The 13,741-nt window shown below is 54.6% G+C and overlaps 1 protein-coding gene across 7 annotated transcripts in view; it reads right to left on the minus strand.

Annotated features, from left to right (window-relative positions):
• Positions 1 to 13,741, minus strand: part of LOC112247942 (serine/threonine-protein kinase DCLK1-like) — a 149,203-nt gene that overhangs the window by 113,199 nt on the left and 22,263 nt on the right. For all 7 annotated transcript variants that reach the window (XR_006080384.1, XR_006080385.1, XR_006080383.1 and 4 more), the window contains exon 2: positions 3,877 to 4,235. Coding sequence is in view for 3 of the 7 variants with exons in the window: in XM_042309209.1 (XP_042165143.1) it covers positions 3,877 to 4,235 (359 nt within the window). In the remaining 4 variants the exon portion in view is untranslated. The remainder of the gene's footprint in view (positions 1 to 3,876; positions 4,236 to 13,741) is intronic.

The following is a 13,741-nucleotide window of genomic DNA, read 5'->3' on the forward strand; positions in this document are numbered from 1 at the left end:
TGTTACGTTTGTTCATTAAACATGGATCGCAATCTACACGCTGCATTTTGGTCCGACTCTCCTTCACCACATGAAAACCGTTACAATAATAGTCAATATAAGATAATATAATAGTCAATATAATATAATAGTCAATATAATATAATAGTCAATATAATATAATAGTCAATATAATATAATAGTCAATATAACATAAGAGTCAATATAACATAAGAGTCAATATAATATAATAGTCAATATAATATAATAGTCAATATAATATAATAGTCAATATAATATAATAGTCAATATAATATAATAGTCAATATAACATAAGAGTCAATATAATAGTCAATATAATACTCAACATAAGATAATTTAATAGTCAATATGATATACTAGTCAATATAATAGTCAATATAATATAATAGTCAATATAATATAATAGTCAATATAATATAATAGTCAATATAATGTACTAGCCAATATAATATAATATATTAGTCAATATAATATATTATTAAATATAATATAATGTACTTGTCAATATAATAGTCAATATAATATAATATACTAGTAAATATTATAATATAATAGTCAAAATAATATAATAGTCAATACAATATAATAGTCAATATAATATAATAGTCTGTATAATATATATGCAATATAATAGTATTATATAACATTATAACAATCTGTATCAACTCAAACTATTTACAACAGCATACTGTATGATACCATACCAGACAGAGAGACTAACCAGCAGCATACTGTATGAATCCATACCAGACAGAGACTAACTAGCAGCATACTGTATGAATCCATACCAGACAGAGACTAACTAGCAGCATACTGTATGATACCATACCAGACAGAGACTAACCAGCAGCATACTGTATGAATCCATACCAGACAGAGACTAACTAGCAGCATACTGTATGAATCCATACCAGACAGAGACTAACTAGCAGCATACTGTATGATACCATACCAGACAGAGACTAACCAGCAGCATACTGTATGATACCATACCAGACAGAGATTAACCAGCAGCATACTGTATGAATCCATACCAGACAGAGACTAACTAGCAGCATACTGTATGATACCATACCAGACAGAGACTAACTAGCAGCATACTGTATGAATCCATACCAGACAGAGACTAACTAGCAGCATACTGTATGATACCATACCAGACAGAGAGACTAACCAGCAGCATACTGTATGATACCATACCAGACAGAGAGACTAACCAGCAGCATACTGTATGAATCCATACCAGACAGAGAGACTAACCAGCAGCATACTGTATGAATCCATACCAGACAGAGAGACTAACCAGCAGCATACTGTATGAATCCATACCAGACAGAGACTAACCAGCAGCATACTGTATGAATCCATACCAGACAGAGACTAACCAGCAGCATACTGTATGATACCATACCAGAGAGAGAGACTAACCAGCAGCATACTGTATGAATCCATACCAGAGAGAGAGACTAACTAGCAGCATACTGTATGATACCATACCAGAGAGAGAGACTAACCAGCAGCATACTGTATGATACCATACCAGAGAGAGAGACTAACCAGCAGCATACTGTATGAATCCATACCAGACAGAGAGACTAACCAGCAGCATACTGTATGAATCCATACCAGACAGAGACTAACCAGCAGCATACTGTATGAATCCATACCAGACAGAGACTAACCAGCAGCATACTGTATGAATCCATACCAGACAGAGACTAACCAGCAGCATACTGTATGATACCATACCAGACAGAGACTAACCAGCAGCATACTGTATGAGGCAGGACCTCCTTCTGTTGGTTTCTTTCTATAACAACACAACTACAGCCCATCTCTTTCTCTCTGCCCTCTCCCCTCTCAAATTCGCTCTTTCTCCCCTCTCCCATTTTCTCTTTCTCCCCTCTCCCATTCTGTTTCTCCCTTCTCCCATTCTCTCTTTCTCCTCTCTCCCATTCTCTCTTTCTCCTCTCTCCCATTCTCTCTTTCTCCCCTCTCCCATTCTCTCTTTCTCCCCTCTCCCATTCTCTCTTTCTCCCCTCTCCCATTCTCTGTTTCTCCTCTCTCCCATTCTCTCTTTTCTCCCTCTCCCATTCTCTCTTTCTCCTCTCTCCCATTCTCTGTGTCTCCTCTCTCCCATTCTCCTCTCTCCCATTCTCTCTTTCTCCTCTCGCCCATTCTCTGTGTCTCCTCTCTCCCATTCTCCTCTCTCCCATTCTCTCTTTCTCCTCTCGCCCATTCTCTGTGTCTCCTCTCTCCCATTCTCCTCTCTCCCATTCTCTCTTTCTCCTCTCTCCCACTCTCTCTTTCTCCTCTCTCCCATTCTCTCTTTCTCCCCTCTCCCATTCTCTCTTTCTCCCCTCTCCCATTCTCTCTTTCTCCTCTCTCCCATTCTCTCTTTCTCCTCTCTCCCATTCTCCCCTCTCCCATTCTCTGTTTCTCCTCTCTCCCATTCTCTCTTTCTCCCCTCTCCTATTCTCTCTTTCTCCTCTCTCCCATTCTCTGTTTCTCCTCTCTCCCATTCTCTGTTTCTCCTCTCTCCCATTCTCTGTGTCTCCTCTCTCCCATTCTCCTCTCTCCCATTCTCTCTTTCTCCTCTCTCCCATTCTCTGTTTCTCCTCTCTCCCATTCTCTCTTTCTCCCCTCTCCCATTCTCTCTTTCTCCTCTCTCCCATTCTCTCATTCTCCTCTCTCCCATTCTCTCTTTCTCCCCTCTCCCATTCTCTCTTTCTCCTCTCTCCCATTCTCCCCTCTCCCATTCTCTTTTCTCCTCTCTCCCATTCTCTATTTCTCCTCTCTCCCATTCTCTATTTCTCCCCTCTCCCATTCTCTATTTCTCCCTCTCCCATTCTCTCTTTCTCCCCTCTCCCATTCTCTCTTTCTCCCCTCTCCCATTCTCTCTTTCTCCCTCTCCCATTCTCCCTCCCCTCCCATTCTCTCTTTCTCCCCTCTCCCATTCTCTCTTTCTCCCCTCTCCCATTCTCTCTTTCTCCCCTCTCCCATTCTCTCTTTCTCCCCTCTCCCATTCTCTCTTTCTCCCCTCTCCCATTCTCTCTTTCTCCCCTCTCCCATTCTCTCTTTCTCCCCTCTCCCATTCTCCTCTCTCCCATTCTCTGTGTCTCCTCTCTCCCATTCTCTCTTTCTCCTCTCTCCCATTCTGTGTCTCTCTCCTCTCCCATTCTCCTCTCTCCTCTCTCCCATTCTCCTCTCTCCCATTCTCTCTTTCTCCCCTCTCTCCCCCTCTCCCATTTCTCCCCTCTCCCATTCTCTCTTTCTCCCTTCTCCCATTCTCTCTTTCTCCCCTCTCCCATTCTCTCTTTCTCCCCTCTCCCATTCTCTCTTTCTCCCCTCTCCCATTCTCTCTTTCTCCCTCTCCCATTTCTCTTTCTCCCCTCTCCCATTCTCTCTTTCTCCCCTCTCCCATTCTCTCTTTCTCCCCTCTCCCATTCTCTTTCTTTCTCCCCATTCTCTCTTTCTCCCCTCTCCCATTCTCTCTTTCTCCCCTCTCCCATTCTCTCTTTCTCCCCTCTCCCATTCTCTCTTTCTCTCCCCCTCTCCCATTCTCTCTTTCTCCCCTCTCCCATTCTCTCTTTCTCCCCTCTCCCATTCTCTCTTTCTCCCCTCTCCCATTCTCTCTTTCTCCCCTCTCCCATTCTCTCTTTCTCCCTCTCCCATTCTCTCTTTCTCCCTCTCCCATTCTCTCTTTCTCCTCTCTCCCATTCTCTCTTTCTCCCCTCTCCCATTCTCTCTTTCTCCCCTCTCCCATTCTCTCTTTCTCCTCTCTCCCATTCTCTCTTTCTCCTCTCTCCCATTCTCTCTTTCTCCTCTCTCCCATTCTCTCTCTCCATCGCTCACCTGTTTTCCATCCAGTGTATAGATCTTCTTCACCACCCCAGAGTCCAGTTTGACGGCCTCCGTGATGTCGGTGAGGACCTGTTCGTATGAATGGGCCGTCTTCTTATTGAGCAGAATCCGTACAGCCTTCCTGGGCTTCACCCCGCTCCGCACCACTGTCACCAGCTTGGGCCGGATGAAATCCTTCACCCCCTGGTCCCGGGTGTCTGGCGGTCCGGCCTTGGAGCTGCCCAGAGAAAGGGGCCCGCGGGCGGCCGCCCCAGACGAAGCTTTGACATTCACAGACCAGTTGGGGTTGACGTTCTTGGTGTAGTCGAGCTTCTTGAAGACCTCAATGGAGCCGCACACGTAGCTCTCGCCTGGGGAGGGGAGATGGGGGAGAGAGACAGGGAGAAGGAGAGATGGGCGAGAGAGACAGGGAGATGGGGCAGAGAGATGGGGGAGAGAGACAGGGAGAAGGAGAGATGGGCGAGAGAGAAGGGGAGATGGGGGAGAAAGATGGGGGAGAGAGACAGGGAGAAGGGGAGAGAGACAGGAGATGGGGGAGAGAGACAGGAGAAGGGGAGAGAGACAGGGAGAAGGGGACATGCGGGGAGAGAGACAGGAGATGGGGGAGAGAGACAGGAGAAGGAGAGATGGGCGAGAGAGACAGGGAGATGGGGCAGAGAGGGGGGAGAGAGACAGGGAGAAGGGGAGATGGGGAGAAGGGGAGATGGGGAGAAAGATGGGGGAGAGAGACAGGAGAAGGGGAGAGAGACAGGGAGATGGGGAGAGAGACAGGGAGAAGGGGAGAGAGACAGGGAGAAGGGGAGAGAGACAGGGAGAAGGGGACATGCGGGGAGAGAGACAGGGAGATGGGGGAGAGAGACAGGGAGAAGGAGAGATGGGCGAGAGAGACAGGGAGATGGGGCAGAGAGATGGGGGAGAGAGACAGGGAGAAGGGGAGAGAGACAGGGAGAAGGAGAGATGGGGGAGAGAGACAGGGAGAAGGGGAGATGGGGAGAAAGATGGGGGAGAGAGACAGGGAGAAGGGGAGAGAGACAGGGAGAAGGAGAGGGGAGAGAGACAGGGAGAAGGGGAGATGGGGAGAAAGATGGGGGAGAGAGACAGGGAGAAGGGGGAGAGAGACAGGGAGAAGGGGAGATGGGGAGAAAGATGGGGGAGAGAGACAGGGAGAAGGGGAGAGAGACAGGGAGATGGGGGGGAGAGAGACAGGGAGAAGGGGAGAGAGACAGAGGAGATGGGGGAAAGAGACAGGGAGAAGGAGAGATGGGGAGAGAGACAGGGAGAAGGGGAGATGGGGGAGAAAGATGGGGGAGAGAGACAGGGAGAAGGGGAGAGAGACAGGAGATGGGGGAGAGAGACAGGGAGAAGGGGAGAGAGACAGGGAGAAGGAGAGGGGGAGAGAGACAGGGAGAAGGGGAGATGGGGGAGAAAGATGGGGAGAGAGACAGGGAGAAGGGGAGAGAGACAGGAGATGGGGAGAGAGACAGGAGAAGGAGAGGGGGAGAGAGACAGGGAGAAGGGGAGATGGGGAGACAGATGGGGGAGAGAGACAGGGAGAGGGGGGAGAGAGACAGGGAGAAGGGGAGAGAGACAGGGAGAAGGGGAGATGGGGGAGAGAGACAGGGAGAAGGGGGAGAGAGACAGGGAGAAGGGGAGATGGGGGAGAGAGACAGGGAGATGGGGGAGAGAGACAGGGAGAAGGAGAGATGGGGGAGAGAGACAGGAGAAGGAGAGATGGGCGAGAGAGACAGGGAGAAGGAGAGATGGGCGAGAGAGACAGGGAGAAGGAGAGATGGGGGAGAGAGACAGGGAGAAGGAGAGATGGGCGAGAGAGACAGGGAGAAGGGGAGATGGGGCAGAGAGATGGGGGAGAGAGACAGGGAGAAGGGGAGAGAGACAGGAGAAGGAGAGATGGGGGAGAGAGACAGGGAGAAGGGAAGATGGGGAGAGAGACAGGGAGAAGGGGAGAGAGACAGGGAGAAAGGAGAGAGACAGGAGAAGGGGAGAGAGACAGGGAGAAGGGAAGATAGGGGGAGAGAGACAGGGAGAAGGGAAGATGGGGGAGAGAGACAGGGAGAAGGGGAGAGAGACAGGGAGAAGGGGAGAGAGACAGGGAGAAGGGGAGAGAGACAGGGTGAAGGGGAGAGAAACAGGGAGAAGGGAAGATAGGGGGAGAGAGACAGGGAGAAAGGGGAGAGAGACAGGGAGAAGGAGAGATGGGGAGAGAGACAGGGAGAAGGGGAGAGAGACAGGGAGCAGGGGAGATGGGGAGAGAGACAGGGAGAAGGAGAGGGGGAGAGACACAGGGAGAAGGGGAGAGAGACAGGGAGAAGGGGAGAGAGACAGAGAGAAGGAGAGGGGGAGAGAGACAGGGAGAAGGGGAGAGAGACAGGGAGATGGGGAGAGAGACAGGGAGAAGGGAGAGAGACAGGGAGAAGGGAAGATAGGGGAGAGAGACAGGGGAGAAGGAGAGAGACAGGAGAAGGGGAGAGAGACAGGGAGCAGGGGAGAGAGACAGAGAGAAGGAGAGATGGGGGAGAGAGACAGGAGAAGGGAGAGAGACAGGGAGAAGGGGAGAGAGACAGGGAGAAGGGGAGATGGGGGAGAGAGACAGGGAGAAGGGGAGAGAGACAGGGAGAAGGGGAGAGAGACAGGGTGAAGGAGAGGGGGAGAGACACAGGGAGAAGGGGAGAGAGACAGGGAGAAGGGGAGAGAGACAGAGAGAAGGAGAGGGGAGAGACACAGGGAGAAGGGGAGAGACAGGGAGAAGGGGAGAGAGACAGAGAGAAGGAGAGATGGGGAGAGAGACAGGGAGAAGGGAGAGAGACAGGGAGAAGGGAGAGAGACAGGGTGAAGGGGAGAGACAGGGAGAAGGGAAGATAGGGGAGAGAGACAGGAGAAGGGAGAGAGACAGAGAGAAGGAGAGATGGGGAGAGAGACAGGGAGAAGGGGAGAGAGACAGGGAGAAGGAAGATAGGGGAGAGAGACAGGGAGAAGGAGAGATGGGGAGACAGATGGGGGAGAGAGACAGGGAGAAGGAGAGATGGGGAGACAGATGGGGGAGAGAGACAGGGAGAAGGGAGATGGGGAGACAGATGGGGAGAGAGACAGGGAGAAGGGGAGATGGGGAGACAGATGGGGGAGAGAGACAGGGAGAAGGGGAGATGGGGAGACAGATGGGGGAGAGAGACAGGAGAAGGGGAGATGGGGAGACAGATGGGGAGAGAGACAGGGAGAAGGGGAGATGGGGAGACAGATGGGGGAGAGAGACAGGGAGAAGGGAGATGGGGAGACAGATGGGGAGAGAGACAGGGAGAAGGGAGATGGGGAGACAGATGGGAGAGAGACAGGGAGAAGGGGAGATGGGGAGAGAGACAGGGGAGAAGGGGAGAGAGACAGGAGGAGAGATGGGGGGAGAGAGACAGGGGAAGGAGAGATGGGGAGACAGATGGGGAGAGAGACAGGGAGAAGGGAGATGGGGGAGACAGATGGGGGGAGAGAGACAGGGAGAAGGGAGATGGGGAGACAGATGGGGGAGAGAGACAGGGAGAAGGGGAGAGGGGGGGAGACAGATGGGGGGGAGAGACAGGGAGAAGGGGAGAGGGGGAGAGAGACAGGGAGAAGGGGGAGAGAGACAGGGAGAAGGGGAGAGAGACAGGGAGAAGGGAGAAGGGGGAGAGAGACAGGGAGAAGGGGAGAGAGACAGGAGAAGGGGAGAGGGGAGGGAGAAGGGAGAAGGGGGAGAGAGACAGGGAGAAGGGGGAGAGAGACAGGGAGAAGGGGAGAGAGACAGGGAGAAGGGAGAAGGGGGAGAGAGACAGGGAGAAGGGGAGAGAGACAGGAGAAGGGGAGATGGGGGAGAGAGACAGGGAGAAGGGGAGAGAGACAGGGAGAAGGGGAGAGAGACAGGAGAAGGGGAGATGGGGGAGAGAGACAGGGAGAAGGGGAGAGAGACAGGAGAAGGGGAGAGAGACAGGAGAGGGGAGAAGAGAGAGAAGGGGAGATGGGGGAGAAAGATGGGGGAGAAAGATGGGGGAGAGAGACAGGGAGAAGGGGAGAGACAGGGAGATGGGGAGAGAGACAGGGAGAAGGGGAGAGAGACAGGAGAAGGGGAGAGAGAGGGAGAAGGGATGGGGAGAGAGACAGGGAGGGGGAGAGAGACAGGGAGAAGGAGAGAGAGAGAGACAGGAGAAGGGAGAGACAGGGAGAAGGGGAGATGGGGGAGAAAGATGGGGGAGAGAGACAGGGAGAAGGAGATGGGGAGAGAGACAGGGAGATGGGGAGAGAGACAGGAGAAGGGGAGAGAGACAGGAGAGGAGGGGGGAGAGAGACAGGGAGGGAGATGGGGGAGAAAGATGGGGAGAGAGACAGGGAGAAGGGGAGAGAGACAGGGAGATGGGGGAGAGAGACAGGGAGATGGGGAGAGAGACAGGGAGATGGGGAGAGAGACAGGGAGAAGGAGAGATGGGGAGAGAGACAGGGAGAAGGGGAGATGGGGGGAGAAAGATGGGGAGAGAGACAGGGAGAAGGGGAGAGAGACAGGGAGATGGGGGAGAGAGACAGGAGAAGGGGAGAGAGACAGGAGAAGGAGAGGGGAGAGAGACAGGAAGAGAAGGAGATGGGGGAGAAAGATGGGGGAGAGAGACAGGGAGAAGGGGAGAGAGACAGGGAGATGGGGAGGGAGAGAGGGAGAAGGGAGAGAGGAGATGGGGGAGAGAGACAGGAGAGAAGGGGAGAGAGACAGGGAGAAGGGAGATGGGGGAGAGAGACAGGAGAGGGAGAGGGGAGAGAGACAGAGAAGAGAGATGGGGAGAGAGACAGAGAGGGGGAGAGAGACAGGAGAGATGGGGAGAGAGACAGGGGAGATGGGGGAGAGAGACAGGAGAAGGGGAGAGACAGGGAGAAGGGGAGATAAGGGGGGGAGAGAGACAGGGAGAAGGGGAGAGAGACAGGAGAAGGAGATGGGGAGAGAGACAGGGAGAGAGACAGGGAGAGGGGGGGAGAGAGGGGGAGAGACAGGAGGGAGAGAGACAGGGAGAAGGGGAGATGGGGAGAGAGACAGGGAGATGGGGGAGAGAGACAGGGAGAAGGGGAGATGGGGGAGAGAGACAGGGAGAAGGGAGAGACAGGGAGAAGGGGAGATGGGGGAGAGAGGGAGAAGGGGAGAGAGACAGGAGATGGGGAGAGAGACAGGGAGAAGGAGAGATGGGGAGAGAGACAGGAGAAGGGAGAGATGGGGAGAGAGACAGGGAGAAGGAGAGATGGGGAGAGAGACAGGGAGAAGGGGAGATGGGGCAGAGGGGGAGAGAGACAGGGAGAAGGGAGAGAGACAGGGAGAAGGGAAGATGGGGGAGAGAGACAGGAGAAGGGGAGAGAGACAGGGAGAAGGGAGAGAGACAGGGAGAAGGGGGAGAGAGACAGGGAGGAGAGATAGGGGGAGAGAGACAGGGAGAAGGAGAGATGGGGGAGAGAGACAGGAGAAGGAAGATGGGGAGAGAGACAGGATGGGGAGAGAGACAGGGAGAAGGGGAGAGAGACAGGGAGAAGGGAGAGAGACAGGGAGAAGGGAAGATAGGGGGAGAGAGACAGGGAGAAGGAGAGATGGGGAGAGAGACAGGGAGAAGGGAGATGGGGAGAGAGACAGGGAGGGAGAGAGACAGGGAGAATGGGGGAGAGAGAGGGAGAAGGAGAGAGACAGGGTGAAGGGGAGAGAGACAGGGAGAAGGGAAGATAGGGGGAGAGAGACAGGAGAAGGGAGAGAGACAGGAGAAGGAGAGGGGGAGAGAGACAGGGAGAAGGGGAGAGAGAGAGGAGCAGGGAGATGGGGAGAGAGACAGGAGAAGGGGAGAGGGGGAGAGACACAGAGGAGGGAGAGAGACAGGGAGAAGGGGGAGAGAGACAGAGAGAAGGAGAGATGGGGAGAGAGACAGGGAGAAGGGGAGAGAGACAGGAGAAGGGAGATGGGGGAGAGAGACAGGGAGAAGGGGGAGAGACAGGAGAAGGGGAGAGAGACAGGGAGAAGGGGAGAGAGACAGGAGAAGGGGAGAGAGACAGGGAGAAGGGGAGAGAGACAGGGAGAAGGAGAGATGGGGAGAGAGACAGGGAGAGAGGGGAGAGAGATGGGGAGATGAGGAAGGAGACAGGGAGATGGGGGAGAGAGACAGGGAGATGGGGAGAGAGGGAGATGGGGAGAGAGACAGGAGAAGGGAGAGAGACAGGGAGAAGGGGAGAGAGACAGGGAGAAGGGGAGATGGGGGAGAGAGACAGGGAGAAGGGGAGAGAGACAGGGAGAAGGGGAGAGAGACAGGAGAAGGGAGATGGGGAGAGAGAGAGGGAGAAGGAGAGAGAGGAGAGGGGGAGAGAGACAGGAGAGGGGAGAGAGACAGGGGGGAGAGAGACAGGGGGAAGGGGAGAGAGACAGGGAGAAGGGGAGAGAGATGGGGAGAAGGGGAGAGAGACAGGGAGAAGGGGGAGAGAGACAGGGAGAAGGGGAGATGGGGAGAGAGACAGGAGAAGGGGAGAGAGAGAGGGAGAAGGAGAAGGGGGAGAGAGACAGGGAGAAGGGGGAGAGAGACAGGAGAAGGGGAGAGAGACAGGAGAAGGGGAGATGGGGAGAGAGACAGGGAGAAGGAGAGAGACATGGGGGAGAAGGGGGAGATGGGGAGAGAGACAGGGAGAAGGGGAGAGAGACAGGGGAGAAGGGGAGATGGGGAGAGAGACAGGGAGATGGGGAGAGAGACAGGAGAAGGGGAGATGGGGAGAGAGACAGGAAGAAGGAGAGAGAGGGAGAAGAGATGGGGAGAGAGACAGGAGAAGGGAGAGAGACAGGGGGAGAAGGAGAGAGACAGGAGAAGGGAGATGGGGGAGAGAGACAGGGAGATGGGGGAGAGAGACAGGAGAAGGGGAGATGGGGGAGAGAGACAGGGAGAGAGACAGGAGAAGGGAGATGGGGAGAGAGACAGGAGAAGGGGGGAGAGAGACAGGAGATGGGGGGAGACAGGGGAGAAGGGGAGAGAGACAGGAGAGACAGGGAGAGAGACAGGAGAGAGAGACAGGAGGGGAGATGGGGGAGAGACAGGAGAGAGAGAGAGGAGGAGAAGGAGATGGGGGAGAGACAGGGAGGAGAGAGACAGGGAGAAGGAGAGATGGGGAGAGAGACAGAGGGAGATGGGGGAGAGACAGGGAGAAGGAGATGGGGGAGAGAGACAGGGAGATGGGGGAGAGAGACAGGAGAGGGGAGATGGGGAGAGAGACAGGAGAAGGAGAGATGGGGAGACAGATGGGGGAGAGAGACAGGGAGATGGGGAGAGAGAGACAGGGAGATGGGGAGAGAGACAGAGGGGGGGAGAGAGACAGGGAGAAGGAGGAGACAGGAGAATGGGGAGAGAGACAGGGAGAAGAGGAGAGAGACAGGAGAAGGGAGAGAGACAGGAGAAGGGGAGAGAGACAGGGAGAAGGGAGAGAGACAGGGAGAAGGGGAGATGGGGAGAGAGACAGGAGAAGGAGAGAGACAGGGGGAGAGAGACAGGGAGATGGGGGAGAGAGACAGGGAGAAGGAGAGAGACAGGGAGAAGGGAGAGAGACAGGGAGAAGGGGAGATGGGGAGAGAGACAGGAGATGGGGGAGAGAGACAGGAGAAGGGAGAGAGACAGGGAGAAGGAGAGATGGGGGAGAGAGACAGGGAGAAGGAGAGATGGGGAGAGAGACAGGGAGAAGGAGAGATGGGGAGAGAGACAGGGAGAAGGAGAGATGGGGAGAGAGACAGGGAGAAGGAGAGATGGGGAGAGAGACAGGGAGAAGGGGAAGAGAGACAGGGAGAAGGGAGATGGGGAGAGAGACAGGAGAAGGGAGAGAGACAGGGAGAAGGAGAGGGGGAGAGAGACAGGGAGAAGGAGAGAGAGACAGGAGAAGGAGAGAGAGACAGGAGAGGAGAGGGAGAGAGACAGGGAGAAGGAGAGAGAGACAGGGAGAAGGAGAGAGACAGGGAGAAGGGGAGAGAGACAGGAAGAGGGGGAGAGAGACAGGAGAAGGGAGAGAGACAGGAGAGGGGGAGAGACAGGAGGGGAGAGAGACAGGAGATGGGGAGAGAGACAGGGAGAAGGGAGATGGGGGAGAGAGACAGGGAGATGGGGGAGAGAGACAGGAGAAGGGGAGATGGGGAGAGAGACAGGGAGGGGGAGAGAGACAGGGAGATGGAAGAGAGACAGGGAGATGGGGAGAGAGACAGGGAGATGGGGGAGAGAGACAGGGAGGGGGGAGAGAGACAGGGAGAAGGAGATGGGGGAGAGAGACAGGGAGATGGGGAGAGAGACAGGGAGAAGGAGAGATGGGGAGAGAGACAGGGAGAAGGGAGAGATAGGAGAAGGAGAGATGGGGAGAGAGACAGGGAGAAGGAGAGAGAACAGGGAGAAGGGAGATGGGGAGAGAGAGAGACAGGGAGATGGGGAGAGAGACAGGGAGAAGGAGATGGGGGAGAGAGACAGGGAGAAGGAGAGAGACAGGGAGAAGGAGAGAGACAGAGACAGGGAGATGGGGAGAGAGACAGGGAGAAGGGAGAGAGACAGGAGGGGAGAGAGACAGGGAGAAGGGGAGATGGGGGAGAGAGACAGGAGATGGGGAGAGAGACAGGGAGAGGGGAGAAGGGAGAGAGACAGGAAGAAGGGGAGAGAGACAGGAGAAGGAGATGGGGAGAGAGACAGGGAGAAGGGGAGAGAGACAGAGAGAAGGGAGAGGGGAGGAGAAGGGAGATGGGGAGAGAGACAGGAGATGGGGAGAGAGACAGGGAGCAGGGAGATGGGGGAGAGAGACAGGAGATGGGGGAGAGAGACAGGGAGATGGGGGAGAGAGAGACAGAGCAGGGGAGAAGGGAGAGAGAGACAGGAAGAAGGGGAGAGAGACAGGGAGAAGGAGAGATGGGGAGAGAGACAGGGAGATGGGGGAGAGAGACAGGGAGATGGGGGAGAGACAGGAGCAGGGAGAAGGGGAGAGAGACAGGAAGAAGGGGAGAGAGACAGGGAGAAGGGGAGATGGGGAGAGAGACAGGGAGATGGGGGAGAGAGACAGGGAGAAGGGGAGATGGGGGAGAGAGACAGGGAGAAGGAGAGATGGGGAGACAGATGGGGAGAGAGACAGGAGAGGGGAAGAGAGACAGGAGATGGGGAGAGAGACAGGGGAAGGGGAGAGAGGGAGGAGAAGGAGAGAGACAGGGAGAAGGAGAGAGACACAGGGAGATGGGGGAGAGACAGGAGAAGGGGAGATGGGGAGAGAGACAGGGAAGGGGAGAGAGACAGGAGCAGGGGAGAGAGACAGGAGAAGGAGAGATGGGAGGAGAGAGACAAGGGAGAGGAGAAGGAGAGAGACAGGGAGAGAGGGAGAGAGACAGGGAGAAGGGGAGATGGGGAGAGAGACAGGGAGAAGGGGAGAGAGAGAAGGGGAGATGGGGAGAGAGACAGGGAGAAGGGGAGAGAGACAGGGAGAATGGGAGAGAGACAGGAGAAGGAGATGGGGAGAGAGACAGGGAGATGGGGAGAGAGACAGGAGAAGGGGAGATGGGGAGAGAGACAGGGAGAAGGAGAGAGAGACAGGGAGAAGGAGAGATGGGGAGAGAGACAGGAGAAGGAGAGATGGGGAGAGAGATGGGAGGGAGAAGGAGAGATGGGGAGAGAGACAGGGAGAAGGAGAGATGGGGAGAGAGACAGGAGAAGGGGAGAGAAACAGGGAGAAGGAGATGGGGAGAGAGACAGGGAGATGGGGGAGAGAGACAGGGAGAAGGGGAGATGGGGGAGAGAGACAGGAGAAGGAGACAGAGACAGAGAGAAGGGGAGAGAGACAGACAGGGAGACAGAGAGAGAGAGAGATG

The sequence above is a fragment of the Oncorhynchus tshawytscha genome, linkage group LG30 (genome assembly GCF_018296145.1).
Source record: "Oncorhynchus tshawytscha isolate Ot180627B linkage group LG30, Otsh_v2.0, whole genome shotgun sequence".
Lineage (NCBI taxonomy): Eukaryota > Metazoa > Chordata > Actinopteri > Salmoniformes > Salmonidae > Oncorhynchus > Oncorhynchus tshawytscha.